We start from the raw sequence: 21,794 nt of genomic DNA, 5'->3' as shown, positions 1-21,794 counted from the left end.
CAAAACATTTTTTCAGTTGTGATTTATTAAACATTTTGCACCATTTACTCTATTGTTGGCTGCAGAAAGAATTATTGAGAATCATTCAGTGAGTTCATTCAAATTAAATGACAGGAGCATTAGTAATTCTCATCTGTATTTTTCTGAGCTCCTCTCAGATAGTTGATCGCCACATTATTATTATAGCGCCATTTATTCAATGGCGCTTTACATGTGAGGAGGGGTATACATAATAAAAAAAATTACAGTAATCTTAAACAATACAAGTCATAACTGGTACAGGAGGAGAGAGGACCCTGCCCGCGAGGGCTCACAGTTTACAAGGGATGGGTGATAATACAGTAGGCGAGGGTAGAGCTGGTCGTACAGCGGTTTGGTCGATCGGTGGTTACTGCAGGTTGTAGGCTTGTCGGAAGAGGTAGGTCTTCAGGTTCTTTTTGAAAATTTCCATGGTAAGGCCACGTAAAGTGAAATAAAGATTCAGTAAAAGAAAAACTATGCAACATTTTAAGACGCCCAATTGCAAAAATAATACATAGATTAAAGCATAAAATTATTATTGTCCCCAAAATTGGACAACCTGTTTAATGCCATAGGAGGTTTGGAGCTCTGTAGTTATTGATTGAGCTGAGCATTGGCGACATTAAAGCACTATGGCTCTGATTTATCAAGACCAGCGCTATTCTTGCCACTCTTGATAAGAGTCAGATGGTCTTTATTTATGAAGAGGTGCATACCTCTTCATGAATCTGAATCGTCTGACGAGTGGTGTGTGATTTCTGGGATGAGTAAGATTTCTGGAATAAGGAGAACTACAGTTCTTCCTGAATTAGACAAGCTGTGGCATCATGCCCCCCAGCTCTACACATTTTAGCATAACTAGGACCACCCATAGACTTTAAAAGTCTGGGTGGACCCACTTCTACTCTGCAGTGACATTCAAAATTGTCACTGCAGAATACCACAGCTACAAGCCATCATGTAGCTGTGAGGGTGAGATTCCCGTGGCCTGAGTCCCCATAGAGAAAGCACAGACTGTTTATTACTGTCTGTGTCTTCACTATAGCTGTATACACAGAGCTTAAAAAAAAAATAAAAAAAATAGCACAGTACATTCAGTAATAAGAAGCGTTGACTACAATACAGCGGTCCTGAGATCACTATATATAAGGAGCTGCTGGATCATAAGACACCCAGCTAGGTCTACCATAGTCAGGTCTGCATTTCCCCTGTAACTAGGGATAATCCAGTTAAAAGAGCAATTAAAATATTTGAATATTGAAATACCCCCCTAAAATGTCTTTTATGACCTTGTTGGGGTGGAGGGGGGGGGGGGGGGAACAGTGTAAAAAATAAATGGAAAAAAATGCAATGAATGAACAAACAAAACAGCAGGTTAATAAAAATGCCACAGTTAATCTAAATCTCTGTTTCTAGCCTCGCCCCCATAAAGAAAACTTGTCCAATATGTAAAAATTATTCTTACAGAATGGGGAACAAATTTTTACATTTACAATTTGGGTCCGCTCATCTCTACTCCTGAAGGCCCAAATATCCTGGACCATGTAAGGGTAAAACGAGGTCCATTATCTGGGGACAACCACCTGTGTGAGGGGAATGGTGGAGGGTTCAGTATGAAAAACTGCAAGGTGAAAAAGGTGGTCCTGGCAGCCTTATTACTGGTTGCAGTTGGATGTGCCATAATGTAAGGCCTTGTACGTGCAAGAATTATTTTTATTATTTATATGGCACCATTGATTCCATGGTGCTGTACATGAGAAGGGGTTACGTACAAATTACAGATATCACTTACAGTAAACAAACTTACAATGACCGACTGATACAGAGGGGAGAGGACCCTGCCCTTTCGGGCTTACATGCTACAGGATGGTGGGGAAGGAGACAGTAGGTTGGTGGGTTGCAGCAGTTCCGGTGCTGGTTGAGGCGATATCTCCGGTAGTAGTGAAGAGGTAGCGGGGTCATTGCAGGCTGTAGGCCTTCTTGAAGAGGTGGGTTTTCAGGTCCCATCTGAAGGATCCGAATGTGGTTGATAGTCGGACATGTTGGGGCAAAGAATTCCAGAGGATGGGGGCTATTCGGGAGAAGTCTTGGAGGCGGTTGGGCGAGGAGCGAATAATTGTGGAGGAGAGAAGGCGGTCTTGGGATGACCGTAGATTACGTGAGGGAAGGTATCGGGAGATTAGTTCAGAAACATATGGGAGAGATAGGTTATAGATGGCCTTGTAGGTGAGTATTAGTAATCTGAACTGGATACGCTGAGGGAATGGGAGCCAGTGAAGAGATTTGCACAGGGGAGAAGCGAAGGAGTAGCGATGAGAAAGATGAATTAGTCAGGCAGCAGAGTTAAGGATGGACTGGAGAGGTGTGGGGGTGTTAGCAGGGAGACCACAGGAAAGGATGTTGCAGTAGTCGAGGCGGGAGATGATGAGGGCATGCACAAGCATTTTAGTATTTTACTAGATTGAGGGTTGAGGAAAGGATGGATTCTGGAAATATTTTTGAGCTGGAGGCGTCAGGAGGTAGAAAGAGCTTTGATCTGCGGTTTGAAGGACATGGCAGAGTCAAGGGTTACTCCGAGGCAGCGGACTTCTGGTACTTGGGAAAGCGTGATATCATTAATTGTGATAGGTCAGGTGTATTGTGCGAGTTCCAGCATATTGTTGGGTTTATTACCTAAGTGGCAGAAAATATCTGTATGCCTTTGTCACTGTTTACAGGCTTACCATGGTTTCAAGTCTACAGTATACAGAACTGCCACAGGAGCACAAAGAGCCTTCACTACAGAATGTCTTTGTAATTAGTTTATGCAACTGTTTTCACACTACAGGCTTAAAACCAACTGAAGATTGTTCATCCCCCCCCCCCAAAAAAAAAAAAAAAAGAATGTTCATAAGATATCCTGCTGCTGTACAATTCGCAAGTGGCTCCACCATAGCATTACCAGGAGGGCCGGTTTTAGGCAAAGTGGGGCTCTAGGCAAAGCTTAAAATGGGGCCCCAAATGCTAACATATTGCACATCACACAGAAGCATTTCGATTGTATTTACATGTGCTGAGTTCGTGCCGCTAAATGAGTTGGATCAACCATATTTATGTTGTTCAACACTTGTTTCCCAGCCTCTTTCCACCGTCTGAGAAAGAATAATGGGGACAGAACGATCACTAATGGATCAATCTGTCCCCATACAGTATCATGTTGTCAGCAGCACATCTACAGTTTACACCTCATAGTCCTCCATATAATATAATGTGCTCCATAGTCCTCCATATAGTATAATAAACTCCTCAGTCCTCCATATAGTATAGCACACTCCTCATAGCCCTCCATATTAAAATACTCAGTCCTCCATATAATACACTCATAGTGCTCACAGTGCTTCATATAGTATAATACACTGCCAGTCATCCATGTAGTACAATTCACTTCCCATAGTATAATGCACCCCATAGTTCTTCACATAGTATAATGTATTCCCCATAGTCCTTGATACAGTATAATGCAGACAACATATAGTATAATGCAGCCCCGCCATACAATATAATGTAACCCCCCATAGAATATAATGCAGCCCGCCTCTTATAGTATAATGCAGCCAACCCACAAAATATAATGTAACCCCCCATAGAATATAATGCAGCCCCTCCATAGAATATATGGCAGTCCCTTATATAGTATAATGTAGCCCCTCCATAGAATACAATATAATGCAGCCCTCCTCATATAGTATAATGCAGCCCTAATAGAATATAATGTAGCCCCCCTCATAAAGTATAATGAAGCCCCCATACAATATAATCTAGGCGCCCATATAATATAATGCAGCCCCCCCATAGAATACAATGTAACCTCCTCATATAGTATAATGTAGCTCCCTCAGAGCATGATGCAATCACCCCCCCATAGAATATAATAAATATAATACAGCCCCCCATAGAGTATAATGTAGCCCCGAATAGAATATAATACAGCCCACCTCCCCATAGAATATAATTTAGCCCCCACATATTATATAACAGCCTCGCCCATAGAATATAATGTACCCCCCCATGGTATATAGCACAGCCACATAGTATATAGCACAGCCACATAATATATAACACAGCCCACATAGTATATAACACAGCCCCCCATGGTATATAGCACAGCCCCACATGGTATACAGCACAGCCCCACATGGTATACAGCACAGCCCCACATCTCTCCCCCCGAGAATTGCCCCACAGTCCAGTACTCACTGTTGCATTAAAACAAAAACACACTCCTCACCTCTCCTCATGCCCGCGATGCTCCTGTCTCAGCGGCTGCTCTACCTGGCGAACAGTGAGTGCGCAATGACGTCATCGCGCACCCACAATGTCAGGCAGAGCGGGGAATGTAGGGAGAGGGAGCATCAGCTGATGCTCTTTCCTCCATTATTGCTGTGAACTGTATTGGCGTCTGACGCCGGTATAGTTCAATGTGGCGGCGGAGGGCATTGGCGATGGGGGCTGGCGGGCCCCCCCTGCCTCACAGGCCCCATAGCGGCTGCATGATGTGCCGCTAGCTGGGGGCCCCTGGGGGAGCGAGGGCCCTAGGCAGCTGCTTGGGCTGCCTGCACCTAACGCTGTCTCTGAGCGTTACATAGCTGTCTGTGCTATTCAACTGTGTCAGGTCTAGGAGCGACGTTTGGGAGCCAGTCTATACTGGGATATAGAGATCCAAAATGAGAGTCCATATGCCCTAAACCAATATCTAAAAATGGGTTTTCTAATTCACTCAACACCTTTGAGGAGCAATTTCAAATTAAACCCTTTATAGCACAGCCACATATACAGTGGCTTGCAAAAGTATATGGCCCTTGGCCTTTTTTTTCCGTGTTTTGCTACCTCATAACCTGGAATTTCACTTTTTTTTTTAGGGTTTGCACCAGTTCATGCCTACAATTGTGAACATTGACATTTTCAGTTCTTTGCTTCACAATGAAAAGAGAACAGTGTGCATAACTATTCACCCCCATAAAGTCAGTACTTTGTAGAGCCTACTTTTGACAATTACAGCTGCAAGTCGCTTTGGATAAGTGAGCTTTTCACATCTTGCCACTGGGATTTTTGCCCATTCCTCAAGGAAAAACTGCCCAAGCTCCTTCAGGTTAGATGGTTTCCTCTGGTGGATAGCAATCTTCACGTCTGACCACAGATTCTCCATTGGATTAAGGTCTGGGCTTTGACTAGGCGTCTCCAAAATATTTACACGTTTCCCCTTAAACTATTCAAGTGTTGCTTTAGTAGTATGCTTTGGGTCATTGTCTTGTTGGAAAGTGAACCTCCGTTCCATGTTGAAATCACTGAAACCGGTTTTGCTCAAGAATATCCCTGTATTTCGCACCATACATCTTCCCCTCTCGACTTGCACCATTTTCCCTGTCCCTGCTGCCAAAAAACATTCCCACAGCATGATGCGGCAACCACTATATTTCACTGTGGAAATTGTGTTCTTGGGGTTATGAGCTGTGTTTGGCTTGGCGCCATAGTGTTTACCCTAGTGGCCAAAAAGTTCAGTTTTGGTCTTATCTGACCACAGCGCCTTCCTCGATACATTTGGGGATTTTCCTACATGTCTTTTGGCAAACGCAAAACGAGCCTTAAAATTTTGGGGTCAGTAAAGGCTTGTTCTGCTCACTCTTGAATTAATTTGCCACCTCTATGGAGTGTACGGCTTATGGTGGTCGTATGGACAGATACTCCAGTCTCTGCTTGGGAACTTTGAAGCTATTTCAGGGTTACCTTTGGTCTCTGGGCTGCCTCTCTGATTAATGCCCTCCTTGCTCGGGCTGAGAGTTTTAGCGGGCGGCCCTTTCTGGGCAGGTTGGTTGTGGTACCATGTCCTATCCATTTGATGATAATGGATTTTATGGTGCTCTTGGGGATCATCAGAGATTTTTTAAATAACCCAACCCTGACTTGTACTTCAATAACTTTGTCCCTGACTTGTTTGGAGATCTCCTTGGTCTTCATGGTGTTTTGTTAGTGGTGCCTCTTGTTAATGGTGTTGCAAGCCTCTCTAGTGCCCCAAACTTAAGTCCCGCATTTAATGTTGTGCTTGACTGTTCTTGAGCTTCTGTTTGCCACTGGGACGCCTTGGATTGCAAGACTTTTATCATAAATAGTTTGGGTTGAAATACAACTATAAATGTCTCCTGCAGCTCAGGTTAAGAGAAAACAGACAGCAACACAATTACATGAGACACACACACACTGTTAAACGAGACACACAATTACACAAGAATCACGCGGTTAAGCGAGAGACACAATTTCACGAGAGACACAATTACACAACAAACACAATTACACGAGACACTTACATGACACACGTGGTTACACGAGACACACACGATTGTATGAGACACATACGATTACATGAGACACAAGTTCTGTCAGAGGATTTCACTTGTCCAAAACATGATCTAAACTGGTGGATATTAGTGAATTGACAACTTTGTATCTGCACACAGCCTTCAATGACTGATAAATAATGATCGGCCTCTAATGTCATAATACAGGATGTTGTGGTCTTTGTTATAACCCTGTGTGAAAACGGAAATAAAGAAGGTAATGTTACAGTACTGTGAGACTGTCTATACATGTAGCTGAGTTCTGGGAACACTTGGGTGCAGAATTCCAGATTAGGGGAATATATTCATAGAGACATGGATTGAAAATTGCATAATATTTTCCAAATTTCTGTGGACAGCAAAGATTAGACACTGTTCCTCCCCATGTATTTATTTGACAAATTGCTCGGGGAATAGATTATTATAATGCAATCTCTTAGTTAGATTTTTCTCCAGTTTGCGGGAAAGTATCTGCACCTGGATTTTATGCGTATTACAGACATTTGGAATTTATTAATGTCTCAGTAGAGCAGTAGATGTGAAAATGACTTTATTTTGCCATCTTTTTTATTGTTGCTTTTTATCAAGCCTGGTTTACATTACAGTAAAGACATTTGTAACATTTCCTAATGATTTTATTTCCTCTTTTTGTCTGTTTTCTGTTGACCACTGTGCACCTCTGTGTGTAGCGGAGGGCTCCTGTGGGGCTTGGTGCAATGAGAGACACTGGGACCCTAATAATGAGTGTGTCCTGTGTGTTAGGGAATGTCTTGTGCTGCCTCCGCTGTCAGGGACTCCATGCTCTGGGAACAAGCCTGTGTAGCAGGAAGGACAGCCCCTGAGAGCGCGACACACTGATAGGGCAGCCTGACTCTCTGTGACTGGGCTTGTGTAGCTTTTTTTTTTTCCTCTTTGCAAACTCCATGCTGGGAGCTCATTCACTTCACATCTACCTCTGAGGCAGCAGTGTTCAGAGGGAAGCACATACACACAGGGAAAGGGGCAGGACACTGTGATCTTTCACCTGCCCTCTAACCAGTTGGCAAGGCCAGTAGGAGGCGGTGCCCTTGCTGCTGTGCCAATCCCAGCTTGCCCGCCTGCTCCACTGACAGAGCTCCCACAGACACACAGTGACATCAGTCAAACAACTTGTGATCCGGGAAGCAAATCAGCCTCAATTAGATACTAATTAAGTATTATGAAAGTTGATTATTTAAGTGAATTCAGCTTTGGATTCTCTGACTATGGTGAGTACCTGGCACTTGCTTCTCTCTTTTCATCCTAGGATGTATTAGAAGTTTTAATAAACGAGCTTTTGTGTGTTATTTGCATTGTGTTTCTTCCTGACTCACTGGTGTCGTTTCACTTTGACTATTGTTTGTCTATAGTTTCTGTTTAGCGTTCTGTAGTAAAGTTTAGAGTCAGACCCCCTCCTATAATGGATGAGAAATGCTGTCTGAAAAAGTTTTGTGCCCGTCACAGAGGGCACTGTGCTGCGCAGTGACATGGTGATGGGATGCCGATTACTATGAGGGGTGATCTCAGGCTGCCGTATCAGTGTCTTGTTCTGTTTGTATGGCCTTGTGCCCATTGTGCAATTGTGGGATGGAGGGGGCCAGTTGTCTGGCTGCTGTGGTTGTCGGCATGGACCGCCGTCAGAAGCGATGGTGTAGGGAGCGCTCCTTTCATGTTATTCTATCCCAGGTTCTGGTCCTTCTGGTTTATTTGTGAGAGTCTGTGTAACCTGAAAGGAATGTCATTAATTTGGGACAAGGCAGTGGCTGTTGTGAGCAGTGATCATTATTGTAATTTAATATTTTATTTTTGGGAGGAACCCTGTTTGCTTCACATCTTAGGCAGGTGGCTCAGGTGAGGGCAGCATTGGGGGAGGGGGCAGGCGAGAAGAGGGCATTATTCAGGCAGCCGGTGGCAGTTGAACCTTGCAGGCATTGTCTGCAGAGACGGTTACCGCCGCACATGTGCTCAGGGGTTTCCGTAGTGACTGTGATCACACCCAGGAGATCATGGTTTCAGCTTTTAAATAAGAAAAAAAAAAAGAACATTATCCCGTATAACAAGCTCTATATGAGCCTGAGCCTCGTGCTTTCTTATCTCTCCATTTCCCTATGATAGCACTCATATAAAGCTTGTTAATGAAATCTAAAATTGTACATTGACTTAAGTGCTATTGCTAAAGTTTCAAGTATTGTCCATTATTTATTAATTTGGCAGTGTGCACAGTGATGGACACATGACTGAAGTGCCTGTGAGTGATGGATATGTTCAGTGTTAGACGCAAATCCCGAGCAAGAATCATGTGCAACATGTCTCTCTAGTTGTCGGACTACAACTCTCAGTCTACACGCCACTTACAGACCAGTTGGTGACTGAGCGTAGACTATGTAGCCTCTCCACTTGGTGGTTGCACCTTCGTACTTCAGCTGGAGAAACTTCTCAGTATATATTCACACTAGAATATCAGTAGCATTATTGCTTGACATTTTCTATACAACTGATCGTGGAGATCATTCAATTCGCATCAAATTATGTGACTCGTATGTACAAGTCCAATGTGAATTTTACTGTTGTATATTTTGCCCCTTTGGGATATGATGGTACTGTGGGGTGAGGTTCTGGATTTACTCGTGTGGTGGGTGACAAGGATGGAAGTCGTGGCGTTCTGGGCCTCTGTCCACACATGTCCCTTATCATCTCATTTTCCTGCAGTTCACAAAACACGTTCTGTGCTTCGCTGTCAGCAGTAAAAGATGCCACTGTCGTCCCTAACTCACCAGGCCCCAAGATGACAGCAAATTTACATTTTTTAATTAAACGAGTGCTGAGATATTTTTTTCCTCGTGCTTTACGAGAGGGCTGGGTTATGTAAATTAAATGGTTGTGTACCAAAGATTAGAAGAGTTGGAAAATAAATTTTGTGAACACTGTCATGAAGAAAAAAAAAGAGGAAAAAGAAGTATCTGCTTTGCATTAGCCTCTTTTAGTCTGATTTCCCCAGAGGCTGGGAGGAGCTTGGAAAATAAATTTACGTTATTGTGACATCATGTATGTGTTTACTACATGGAGAGCACATATTGTGTGTGTGCGCACATTACAAGTATTAGAATATTATCCAGTTAAATAAGATTATCTTAAACCTGTGGATTTACAGTGATACATCCCTCCCCCCCAGAAGATTTTCACCTCATCAGATTTTCTCAGTGGGACAGGTTGTCTCTGTGATACAAGGCTGCCGTCATTATGGTACATGGATAGTAGATACATCAACCATGCAAACTTTGACAACTTGTGTACAGGATTGTAAAATTATCAGCCAAGTACAATGCTGGTTATCATAAATGCTCGGCGCTTATATAAAATACTTTTCGTAGTTGACGAATCTCCTGAGCTGCAACAAGTGATGAGGATTAGTAGAATACTCATAAATAAAGGATCGGCGGTGTGATTACTTGCTTCTGTTAGAAGGTTGAAGCGTTCCAATATCTTAGTGCCCAATAAGCTGTATCACTGATGAAGAGGCTTAGGAGTCATTGTAGTGATCACCCCCCACAAGTGAGCAGTCACAGACTACCACCATATGGGGGCGTCACTCTGGTGCATACATCAGACTTGTTTCTCTCAGAAGATGAGATGGCTTGTGATGGAAAACCAGATTATTCTCCTTCCCAAACAAATGTCGGCTCACGTTCCGCCTTGTGTTTACAGGTTGTCAGGGCCTGAGGCTGGAAGTAACGGCATACAAGGCTCAGACTCTATTACAGGTGGCAGCAGGGGACGTATCTGCAGGTCCGTTGTAAGGAGATGGAGAGGTTCCTTAGGTACAACGAGTTTTGTGTATATTTTACTGATGCCACACCCCAAGAGAACAATATAGATTTCTAGAAAATTACCTTCTACAGCTCATCTCTGTCAAAACAGAAGGAATGCACATGTCCAAGGTTAAGCAGATGGTTCCCACAACAACATCAGTATTCAAAAGTTTCTAAAACAACTATGTAATCTGAGACAGTCAAAAAATATAAATATGGTAAAGAAAATTTAAAAATTCCTAATGTCTCATAAATCCAATAAACTTTGCAAGGTACAAACTTTGGAAGTCACTAACCGGTGGGAATACAAGTGACGGTGGCTCGTACATCTGCTGACTTGTAAAATTGTGGATTGCATTTTTCACACATATTTATCATTGGTGCAGAGAAGTCCAGTTCTCAAACATTTTCATGTTTATCATAATCTGTTTTTCCCCCTGCCAGAAGCTCTTCATTTGAAAGCTTTTAGGAAGTAGAAAATGAAAACTTGACAAGGAAAGTAATTGCAAGTCTTGGCTTCTATTACCTTACTGTATTCAAGGGAATGTGGCGCCCCCTATGTCTCTACTTATTCCAATATTTTCCCTGTAATCTGGAGGCAGCAAAGATCAGAAGTCTGCATCTCTGCTGCTGTCATGCCAGGGACAGTTCCTGCTAACAGTGATACTGAATGGTGAACGATTATCATCTAAAACATTGTCCTTCAGGTCAATCCAGGAAATCCATGGTTCACCAGTGTACAACATAAAAAATAAGTGCCATAAACATGTGGTTTTCACGTATTAAATATTAATAAATAGTTCTAATGAAATAGGAAGCAAAATGAACACAGACATATATTTTATTGTGATTCCATTTAAAGTGATCGATTTAGATATGAAAAAAGCCGGACATCAGTACAAAAATGTAACTTTAATTGTAGTAAAAAAAAAAAATAGTTTTTTTTATCAGATCAGTTGTTTTTTAAAGGTTTTAATTATGCACATACAGAGGCAATAAATGTAAAAGTTCTGAGGAGGTTTTCAGGCTGTCAACGTACCCGGTGTGAAAGTTGTGAAGTATCAAAGGATTCAAAGCTCAAGAAAGTTTCCCTCCAGAAATGATTGATGAATATAAAAATATGTAAAACTAATATGTGACAACAATAAACAGCAGCAATGGCAGGCGAGCTGTCACCTATACAAATATATGCAGGAGTACACTCTGATACTTTGTGGTCTCACATATGCCGGGGTACACACTTATACTTTGTGGTCCCACATATGCCTGGGTACACACTGATACTTTGTGGTCCCACATATGCCGGGGTACACACTGATACTTTGTGGTCCCACATATGCCGGGGTACACACTGATACTTTGTGGTTCCACATATGCCGGGGTACACACTTATACTTTGTTGTCCCACATATGCCGGGGTATTAACTGATACTTTGTGGTCCCACACAGGCCAGGATACACGCTGATACTTTGTGGTCCCACATATGCCTGGGTACACACTGATACTTTGTGGTCCCACATATGCCGGGGTACACACTGATACTTTGTGGTCCCACACATGCTAGGATACATGCTGATACTTTGTGGTCTCACATATGCCAGGGTGTACACTGATACTTTGTGGTCCCACATGTGCCGGGGTACACACTGATACTTTGTGGTCCCATATATGCCGGGGTACACACTGATACTTTGTGGTCCCACATGTGCCGGGGTATTCACTGATACTTTGTGGTCCCACACATGCCAGGATACACGCTGATACTTTGTGGTCTCACATATGCTAGGATACATGCTGATACTTTGTGATCTCACATATGCCAGGGTACACACTGATACTTTGTGGTCCCACATATGCTGGGGTACATACTGATACTTTGTGGTCGCACATATGCTGGGGTACATACTGATAGTTTGTGGTCCCACATGTGCCGGGGTACACACTGATAGTTTGTGGTCCCATATATGCCGGGGTACACACTTATACTTTGTGGTTCCACATATGCCGGGGTACACACTTATACTTTGTTGTCCCACATATGCCGGGGTATTAACTGATACTTTGTGGTCCCACACAGGCCAGGATACACGCTGATACTTTGTGGTCCCACATATGCCTGGGTACACACTGATACTTTGTGGTCCCACATATGCCGGGGTACACACTGATACTCTGTGGTCCCACATATGCCGGGGTACACACTGATACTTTGTGGTCCCACATATGCCGGGGTACACACTGATACTTTGTGGTCCCACATATGCCGGGGTACATGCTGATACTTTGTGGTCTCACATATGCCAGGGTGTACACTGATACTTTGTGGTCCCACATGTGCCGGGGTACACACTGATACTTTGTGGTCCCATATATGCCGGGGTACACACTGATACTTTGTGGTCCCACATGTGCCGGGGTATTCACTGATACTTTGTGGTCCCACATAGGCCGGGGTACACACTGATACTTTGTGGTCCCACATATGCTGGGGTGCACACTGATACATTGTGGTCCCACATGTGCCGGGGTACACACTGATACTTTGTGGTCCCATATATGCCGGGGTACACACTGATACTTTGTGGTCCCACACATGCTAGGATACATGCTGTTACTTTGTGGTCTCACATATGCCAGGGTGTACACTGATACTTTGTGGTCCCACATGTGCCGGGGTACACACTGATACTTCGTGGTCCCACATGTGCCGGGGTACACACTGATACTTTGTGGTCCCATATATGCCGGGGTACACACTGATACTTTGTGGTCCCACATGTGCCGGGGTATTCACTGATACTTTTTGGTCCCACACATGCCAGGATACACGCTGATACTTTGTGGTCTCACATATGCTAGGATACATGCTGATACTTTGTGATCTCACATATGCCAGGGTACACACTGATACTTTGTGGTCCCACATATGCTGGGGTACATACTGATACTTTGTGGTCCCACATATGCTGGGGTACATACTGATACTTTGTGGTCCCACATATGCTGGGGTACACACTGATAGTTTGTGGTCCCACATGTGCCGGGGTACACACTGATAGTTTGTGGTCCCACATGTGCCGGGGTACACACTTATACTTTGTGGTTCCACATATGCCGGGGTACACACTTATACTTTGTGGTCCCACATATGCCGGGGTATTAACTGATACTTTGTGGTCCCACACAGGCCAGGATACACGCTGATACTTTGTGGTCCCACATATGCTGGGGTTCACACTGATACTTTGTGGTCTCACATATGCCAGGGTATACACTGATAGTTTGTGGTCCCACATATGCCGGGGTGCACACTTATACTTTGTGGTCTGACATATGCCGGGGTACACACTGATACTTTGTGGTTCCACATATGCCGGGGTACACACTTATACTTTGTGGTCCCACATATGCCGGGGTATTAACTGATACTTTGTGGTCCCACACAGGCCAGGATACACGCTGATACTTTGTGGTCCCACATATGCTGGGGTTCACACTGATACTTTGTGGTCTCACATATGCCAGGGTATACACTGATAGTTTGTGGTCCCACATATGCCGGGGTGCACACTTATACTTTGTGGTCTGACATATGCCGGGGTACACACTGATACTTTGTGGTTCCACATATGCTGGGGTACATACTGATACTTTGTGGTCCCACATATGCTGGGGTGCACACTGATACTTTATGGTCCCACATGTGCCGGGGTATTCACTGATACTTTGTGGTCCCACACGTGCCAGGATACACGCTGATACTTTGTGGTCTCACATATGCCAGGGTATACACTGATACTTTGTGGTCCCACATATGCCAGGGTACACACTGATACTTGGTGGTCCCCTTATTGCCACAGATGAGAGCCATATTTGCCATTCAGCAGCCTGAGGAGTGAAGTGTTGGGGCCTATTGCTGAAGTGTTGCGAGCATATTAAATATATTACTTATGGAAGGGCAGCAGGAGCCGTCTTATGGAATAATGATTGCAGGGAACCAGCTGTCAGTTTTAGCTTCTGGGGAGGGGGGGGAACAGACTGACTTTGTTCTGTGACTTGAATTTAAAAAAAAATGTGACACTTGATCAGTGTTGGAGAGCTGGGGGACACCTGTTGGCTGAGCTAAGTGAGTAGGGTGCTCGTTAGATCATGAAGGAGCGGCTCTAGTAGGATCTGCTTGGAGCTTCTTACTAACAAGCTGGAGGTCACCAAGAATATAGTCAATTTCATCGCTACTCAATTCAATCACGTCTTAGACATTTGCAAGTTATTTTCATGACTGAAGGAATAAGGGTGAATTTGCACTTACTGATATCACAAGAAGTATACCAGTGCCATCTCTGTGACAGAATTAATGTGTTTTGTTAATGCCAAAAATGCTAAAGGTTCACAATAAAAATGGCGATTAATTACTTTACAATATGTACATAGGACAGGAGGAGTACTAGAGCTGTGCTACATTTATAAGAGGGTGATAAGGGCCGGCTGGATGTGCTAATCCTCTCCACCAATGTGGGAGGCTGCAGGTTTATTGTCCACAGGTGCAGAGGGCTGCACTCCTGGGCGCTCGGAGCATCCACGATGTCAGCACTCTTCCCCGCACACATTTCTACTTGAAGTAAATTTGTTTTGCAAGGGCAACCTGTTTAATCATTCCATTCTCTAGTGACTCTGTATTCGTTTGGTTTCCGTGGTTACGGGACCATTAACTAGGAGCGAGCAATAAGGCAGCAGAGTCAAACAGGTAATAAAAAAATTAAGGCCATTTTGGGCCTGGAAAGGACATAGTGAGGAAATGTGACAGGGCACACAGCAAAGCAACGCTAACGACCATTAAAGAGCCCGGGTAAGCTGTGTGCCTCCAACTAAAATGCAATATGTGTAGCATGAGTAGACCTCTAAGTCGTCTGAACAATTAAGAAAGCTCACTTCATATGAAAGGATGTAAACAATTGGTAGCATTTTAATATAGATTATCTAAAATGTTGAACTTTGGTGTGTCAACCATCAAAACCAAATGTATTGCTCCAAGGCATTTAAAAATGATGGGAAAAAAAACAACTTTTGCAAATTTTGATTTAAAATTTTCATATAGTTTTGTTTATACAGTTTCTATAAAGATTTGTGTCTCCACGATAACAGACTACAAACAGACCCTGTGTAGTCTGATGCAGTCACACATCTGTGCCCCCCTTCTTAGGGGTTGTCCAGTAAAAACCGATAAGTCTACAGTCACTCTGTGTGACTGCAGACTTATGAATTCCTCACCGCCGGTTTCAGACCGGGAACGGGAGGATATGTACGAGTTATACATACAGTTGTGGCCAAAAGTATTGACACCCCTGCAATTCTGTCAGATAATACTCAGTTTCTTCCTGAAAATGATTGCAAACACAAATTCTTTGGTATTATTATCTTCATTTAATTTGTCTTAAATGAAAAAACACAAAAAGAATTGTCCTAAAGCCAAATTGGATATAATTCCACACCAAACATAAAAAAGAGGGAGGACAAAAGTATTGGCACTGTTCGAAAAATCATATGATGCTTCTCTAATTTGTGTAATTAACAGCACCTGTAACTTACCTGTGGCACTTAACAGGTGTTGGCAATAACTAAATCACACTTGCAGCCAGTTGACATGGATTAAAGTTGACTCAACCTCTGTCCTGTGTCCTTGTGTGTACCACATTGAGCATGAAGAAAAGAAAGAAGACCAAAGAACTGTCTGAGGACTTGAGAAACCAAATTGTGAGGAAGCATGAGCAATCTCAAGGCTACAAGTCCATCTCCAAAGACCTGAATGTTCCTGTGTCTACCGTCCGCAGTGTCATCAAGAAGTTTAAAGCCCATGGCACTGTGGCTAACCTCCCTAGATGTGGAAGGAAAAGAAAAATTGACAAAAGATTTCAAAGCAAGATTGTGCGGATGTTGGATAAAGAACCTCGACTAACATCCAAACAAGTTCAAGCTGCCCTGCAGTCCGAGGGTACAACAGTGTCAACCCGTACTATCCGTCGGCGTCTGAATGAAAAGGGACTGTATGGTAGGAGACCCAGGAAGACCCCACTTCTTACCTACATAAAAAAGCCAGGCTGGAGTTTGCTAAAACTTACCTGAAAAAGCCTAAAACGTTTTGGAAGAATGTTCTCTGTTCAGATGAGACAAAAGTAGAGCTTTTTGGGCAAAGGCATCAACATAGAGTTTACAGGAGTAAAAAAGAGGCATTCAAAGAAAAGAACACGGTCCCTACAGTCAAACATGGCGGAGGTTCCCTGATGTTTTGTGTTGCTTTGCTGCCTCTGGCACTGGACTGCTTGACCGTGTGCATGGCATAATGAAGTCTGAAGACTACCAACAAATTTTGCAGCATAATGTAGGGCCCAGTGTGAGAAAGCTCGGTCTCCCTCAGAGGTCATGGGTCTTCCAGCAGGATAATGACCCAAAACACACTTCAAAAAGCACTAGAAAATGGTTTGAGAGAAAGCACTGGAGACTTCTAAGGTGGCCAGCAATGAGTCCAGACCTGAATCCCATAGAACACCTGTGGAGAGATCTAAAAATGGCAGTTTGGAGAAGGCACCCTTCAAATATCAGGGACATGGAGCAGTTTGCCAAAGAAGAATGGTCTAAAATTCCAGCAGAGCATTGTAAGAAACTCATTGATGGTTACCGGAAGCGGTTGGTCGCAGTTATTTTGGCTAAAGGTTGTGCAACCAAGTATTAGGCTGAGGGTGCCAATACTTTTGTCTGGCCCATTTTTGGAGTTTTGTGTGAAATGATCAATTTTTTGCTTCATTCTCTTTTGTGTTTTTTCATTTAAGACAAATTAAATGAAGATAATACCAAAGAATTTGTGATTGCAATCATTTTCAGGAAGAAAGTGAGTATTATCTGACAGAATTGCAGGGGTGTCAATACTTTTGGCCACAACTGTAATTATAGTATATAACATATATAGTTATAGTGGGCGGCGTGGTCTTGCTCTCCTTACACTAGTGTGGAGCAAGTCCGCACTCAATTGCTGGGGGTATGTATAACTTCCCTGGTCTGAAACTGGTGTGTCCTCACAGCGCACAGTGTGTGTTGGGGGAGATTCATAAAGGGCCTGTCACACTAAGCGATATCACTAGCAAAATCGCTATAACGTCACTGGTTTTGTGACGCAGCAGTGATATTGCTAGCGATATCGCTGTGTCTGATACTTACCTCCGACCGGCTCCCCCGCTGATTATCGCTGATCGCGCGAGAACGTCCTGGATCATTTCTCGTCAGCTTCCTGTGGCGCCGACGAGCGACGCATGGACGCGGGCGGGAGGACGTCAGGATCGCCTCGTCTGACAGGTAAGTAGTGACCCCCGTCCCCAGCGATGTCGCTGATGAGATCTGCCTGTGTGACAGCTCACTAGCGACCACTTAGTGATGCACCAGCGATCCTGACCGCGTCATATCGCTGGTCGGGATCGCGGGTGCATCGCTACGTGTGACAGTACCTTAAGACTGCAGTCACACAGAGTGACTGCACTTGTCAGTTTTGACAACCCCTTTAAGAACTTTTATTTCATAAACTGGCAAGAAGGACAGACTGTAGGACTACGTACCTTATTACCATGCAGATGCATAGGAGATGTATACATAAAATAATATGTTTTAAATCAATATTTGCTAAGTGGTTCCATTTCTCAATAAACACAAACTGTTTGCGAGTGTGTCAAATGTAAACTAAAATGTATTTAGTACTGATACGAGAAAAGCCCCATATTAGGGATGGATACATTTCTACATCCCAGCTTTTTGCTGCGTTACAACGTGTGTGCGCATTTGTAGCTTTTTCGTGGTACTCTCTGGACTATCAGTATGGAAGCTCATGTCCCTGTGGACCTTGACTAACCTGATATTTGCAAATATGAGAGTATAACCTGCATTACCCGTGTAATGTCTTGCCCTGTCATCCAAGGTAGTGTATATGTCCTGATTGTCACTTACTAACTACAGAATCAGACAGTTGTCTCCATTTAACAGGTGCCACGGTTTGTCCTTTTGGCTTTGGCAGAGCTTTTTCTTAATAACATTTTTCGGCAGGCGAGCCCTTGTTTTTGGATTGTGTAGCTTTGTCGGGGTGAGGGGAGTTGCACTTTTTAGAACAGTTGTGGAATAGGAACAGTTGTTCTGCAAAGTGAGAAATGTCGGGACAACTGTGGATTGTGCAGTTATGAGTTTACTGGCTCAGGGAGGACATTTAGAGGGTATAGGACATCTCCATTTTTGACTTGGTTATGGCAATGAGAAATTATAGCTCGTAAGTCTTAAAGGGAAATTAGCAACTAAATAAAGCAAAGGGTTAACACACGTCCTGCGTCTGCAGCAGAACTTGAATGAATTGTTTTGAAAGCTTGTCTAGAAAAATCACGGCACTGCTTCTCTATGCAATTATACAAAATCTCAACATCTCGCTCAAAAGGCTGAACAAGTCCCTGTTGTGAAAGGGAGACCTGTATATATGTAGTCTCCCATTGGGAGTTAAACCATGGCCATGATTCTGTTCAATAAGTTAGGCCGTGTTCACATGATATGTATTCGATGAATTTGTGCCTTGATTTTGATGTAAAAAAAATGGCGATTTGACCTCGTTTTTGGGAAATGTGGCAAAAAAAACCCCACCGTGTGAATAGAGCCTTAACAGTTAAAGGGTAATTATTGTTTTCTTTTCCACCAAATATGACTGTCAAAATTTATAGATAATGTCTCCTGATGTTGGTTATGTTTTTTTTGCACCCTGCGTCTTGAAAGTGGTCCTTTTGGATTTTTTATTAATTTAAATTGAGTACCTCCTCCAATTGCTGCTGTTTCCGATCCTGGAACAGTTTTTTTTTTAATTTTTTTTGTGCCCCTACATTCCAAAGTTATCCTCCCTGGTCATAAAGACACCAATTTTCAACCACCTGAGAACAGGAAACTTATGTTGCAGAGGAGAAAAAGCAAATGCCCAATTGGTTGAAGGGAAAATTTGCCTTTTTTCCAAAGTTATGCCCCCTGGTATTAGACAGCAACAAAAAAAAAAAATGTCCCAGAATCAGTAGCACATCGGCAGTTGTAGGAGGTATTCAGATTTAATAAAAAAAATTCTGTGAAAAGTCCTTTGTAAAGAAGTCTATCCACAAACTGCTGATGGATGCATGTTGGTTTTATTCACTAATCATGGCATCCCTGGCTGTTCTCCTTGTACTATAATCTGGATAATCTCACTATTAGGGTGTGTGCACACGCTGCGGAATGCTCTGCGGATTTGTCCGCTTGGATTTAGTAAAATCTGCAGGTAAATCCGCAGGTCAGAAGACCTGCGGTTTATCTGCGAATTAGCCTGCGGTTTATCACCTCTACAATGGAGCAGATGGCAAACCGCAGTAGAATCCGCAGAAAGAATTGACATGTCATTTCTTTCTGCGGATTGAAAACCGCAGCAAAACCGCGCGGAAAAATCTGCACCGTCTGCACTGCGGTTTTCGTTTTCCATAGGTTATAATGCTACTGTACACCAAAACCGCTGCGGATCCGCAGCAGAATCTGCAGCGTGTGCACACACCCTTAGGGCTCATTCAGTTCTTTATGGATGTGTGCTGTAGAGGTAAAAATCAGACAGCACACTGACCAATGTAATCTAACAGGGCTGTATGACCATTCTTTTATACACACTCAGTCCGTGTGAAAAAACCTGTAATATTCCGAATATCTGAACATTCATGCAAGTATACGAGTATACAAAAAAAAAAAAAAATGGAACTCATATGGATCATCTGTGTAGCATGTTTTACAGGTACATTGCCACTATACACTTAGGCTTCACCATTAGACTACATTCACGCATCTGTGTGATACGTCTTGGGGTACGGTACGTTCCCACGGTCCGTAAACGCTGCGGGCTGGACGCTGCGTACATCCACAATATCCAACCCGCAGCGTCCAGATGTTACAGACTAGTGGAGGGGATTTCAAGAAATGCCATGCCCACTATGCGTGCACCGGCAACCGCGGCTTTCCTACGGAGACGGACATGCGGAGCGTCTTTCCAGCATGTCTAGACGCGAGTCTCCGCAAGATAAATCTCACCCGTACAATGTATTGGACGCGGTGATTCCGCACGTTTTAATGAGCACATGCAGATTCACCTGCGTTCAAAAGCCAGAAGCGGACATGTGCTGTGTCCAAAGCGCTGCCGATTACTGACCGTGGGGACGGTACCCTAGTGCGGTCCTTTTTTTTCCCCCCGTACAGTCCACTTGCCCATAGCGTTTCATTGGGCTATATATACATTACTTATAAAACCAATTTGTGTCTCCAGCTCATGAAATTCATAGCATTTCCTGTTTAGCATAGCAGAATCGACCATTAAAGTCCATGGGGATCCACGTAAAACTGATGGCACACAGAAGACAGACTTTGCACTTTAGATTTCCATCCGAGTTTCATCCATTTTTAACCGATACATAGCAGTTATGTCAGTGCATACAGAAAACCTAGTCTACCTGCTTTAGTGAAGAAGAAAAAAAATGGAAGCCACTGGGATGATGTCTGAGGGAAAAAATGTTTGCGTTACTCTCGGGCGGTAACACTCATGGATGTGTGATGTTGCGCAATAATTTTTGGTCTTTTAGTGTTTTCACACCTGTCCAGGACTGACCTGCCAATGTCAGCAATGTATGGGCAGGACATGGTGAAGCCCCCCAAGGAGTTCTTCAAACGTTTCTCCACTTTGGTGGTGTAACCTATGTCAGAAATGCATTTCGGTCCCTTCAGTAACATTTTTGTGAGGCGCACAAAAGTGAAAGATGCTCTTAAATTACATGGTGGATCTTTCCTAATGAATTGGGCACATTTTTCTCCATTAAGTTTGGTGTGCACAACGCCAGTCTTTATGAACTGGGCTCTAAGTGTCTGTTAAAAAAAAAAAAAGACAAATCCATTTTTGATCCAAGTTACAGATCTAACTCGTCCATTCGAAAAAATGGGTTCGAGAGAAGAAACAAAAAAAACAACAGCACTTGGATGTTTTTTTACTGTTTAATAATTAGGAAAAGCCTGGAAATTTTTTTTTTTTCATATGAGAAAATTTATTGCTATGCTGATGGTAAAAATGGACACATGCACAGAAAATGGCTGAAAACCTTATCCAGTAATTGATATTATGAAGTCATAGGTTAAAAAAAAAAATCTTGACTTCTAAAGGAGGCCTAAGCCTATGTTTTTTGTTTGGTCTTTTTTTTTGAGGCGGTAAAAACTAATGAAGTGCAGACCACTTCAGGAAACGCTCCTTCTTTAAGTTACGTTCACACAATTGGCTAAATAAGGTTGAGGGGTTTTTTTACATGCGTTTTTGGCACTGTGGTTTCTGGGTTTTTTTGGGGGGTGGGGGGTGGTATGTCATGTTTCGAATAAAGCTGCTAGATTTTTTGATACTTCCTGGTATTTGGCTTTGACAAAACTACTGATACAATCGTGTGCGGATTACATGCGTTTTTAGTAATGCACCAAAACGTGTTTTGTTTTTTTCTTTTACCAGTGGAATTTCTACATGTA

General features: G+C 43.1%; 1 protein-coding gene across 9 annotated transcripts in view; it reads left to right on the top strand.

The window, feature by feature from the left end:
- CASZ1 (castor zinc finger 1) overlaps positions 1–21,794 on the top strand; it is a 292,892-nt gene that overhangs the window by 228,551 nt on the left and 42,547 nt on the right. For 3 of the 9 annotated variants that reach the window (XM_073585028.1, XM_073585025.1, XM_073585032.1), the window contains exon 1: positions 7,341–7,639. The exons of the other annotated variants lie outside the window; for them this stretch is intronic. In XM_073585028.1, coding sequence (XP_073441129.1) covers positions 7,591–7,639 — 49 coding nt within the window. In that variant the 5' untranslated portion in view covers positions 7,341–7,590. Of the gene's footprint in view, positions 1–7,340; positions 7,640–21,794 lie in introns of those variants that run through there. 9 annotated transcript variants of the gene reach the window in all.

The sequence above is a fragment of the Dendrobates tinctorius genome, unplaced genomic scaffold, assembly GCF_039654945.1.
Source record: "Dendrobates tinctorius isolate UK_male_01 unplaced genomic scaffold, ASM3965494v1 ptg000086l, whole genome shotgun sequence".
In the NCBI taxonomy this organism is placed as follows: Eukaryota; Metazoa; Chordata; class Amphibia; order Anura; family Dendrobatidae; genus Dendrobates; species Dendrobates tinctorius.
This window is presented reverse-complemented; position numbering and strand designations above follow the sequence as displayed.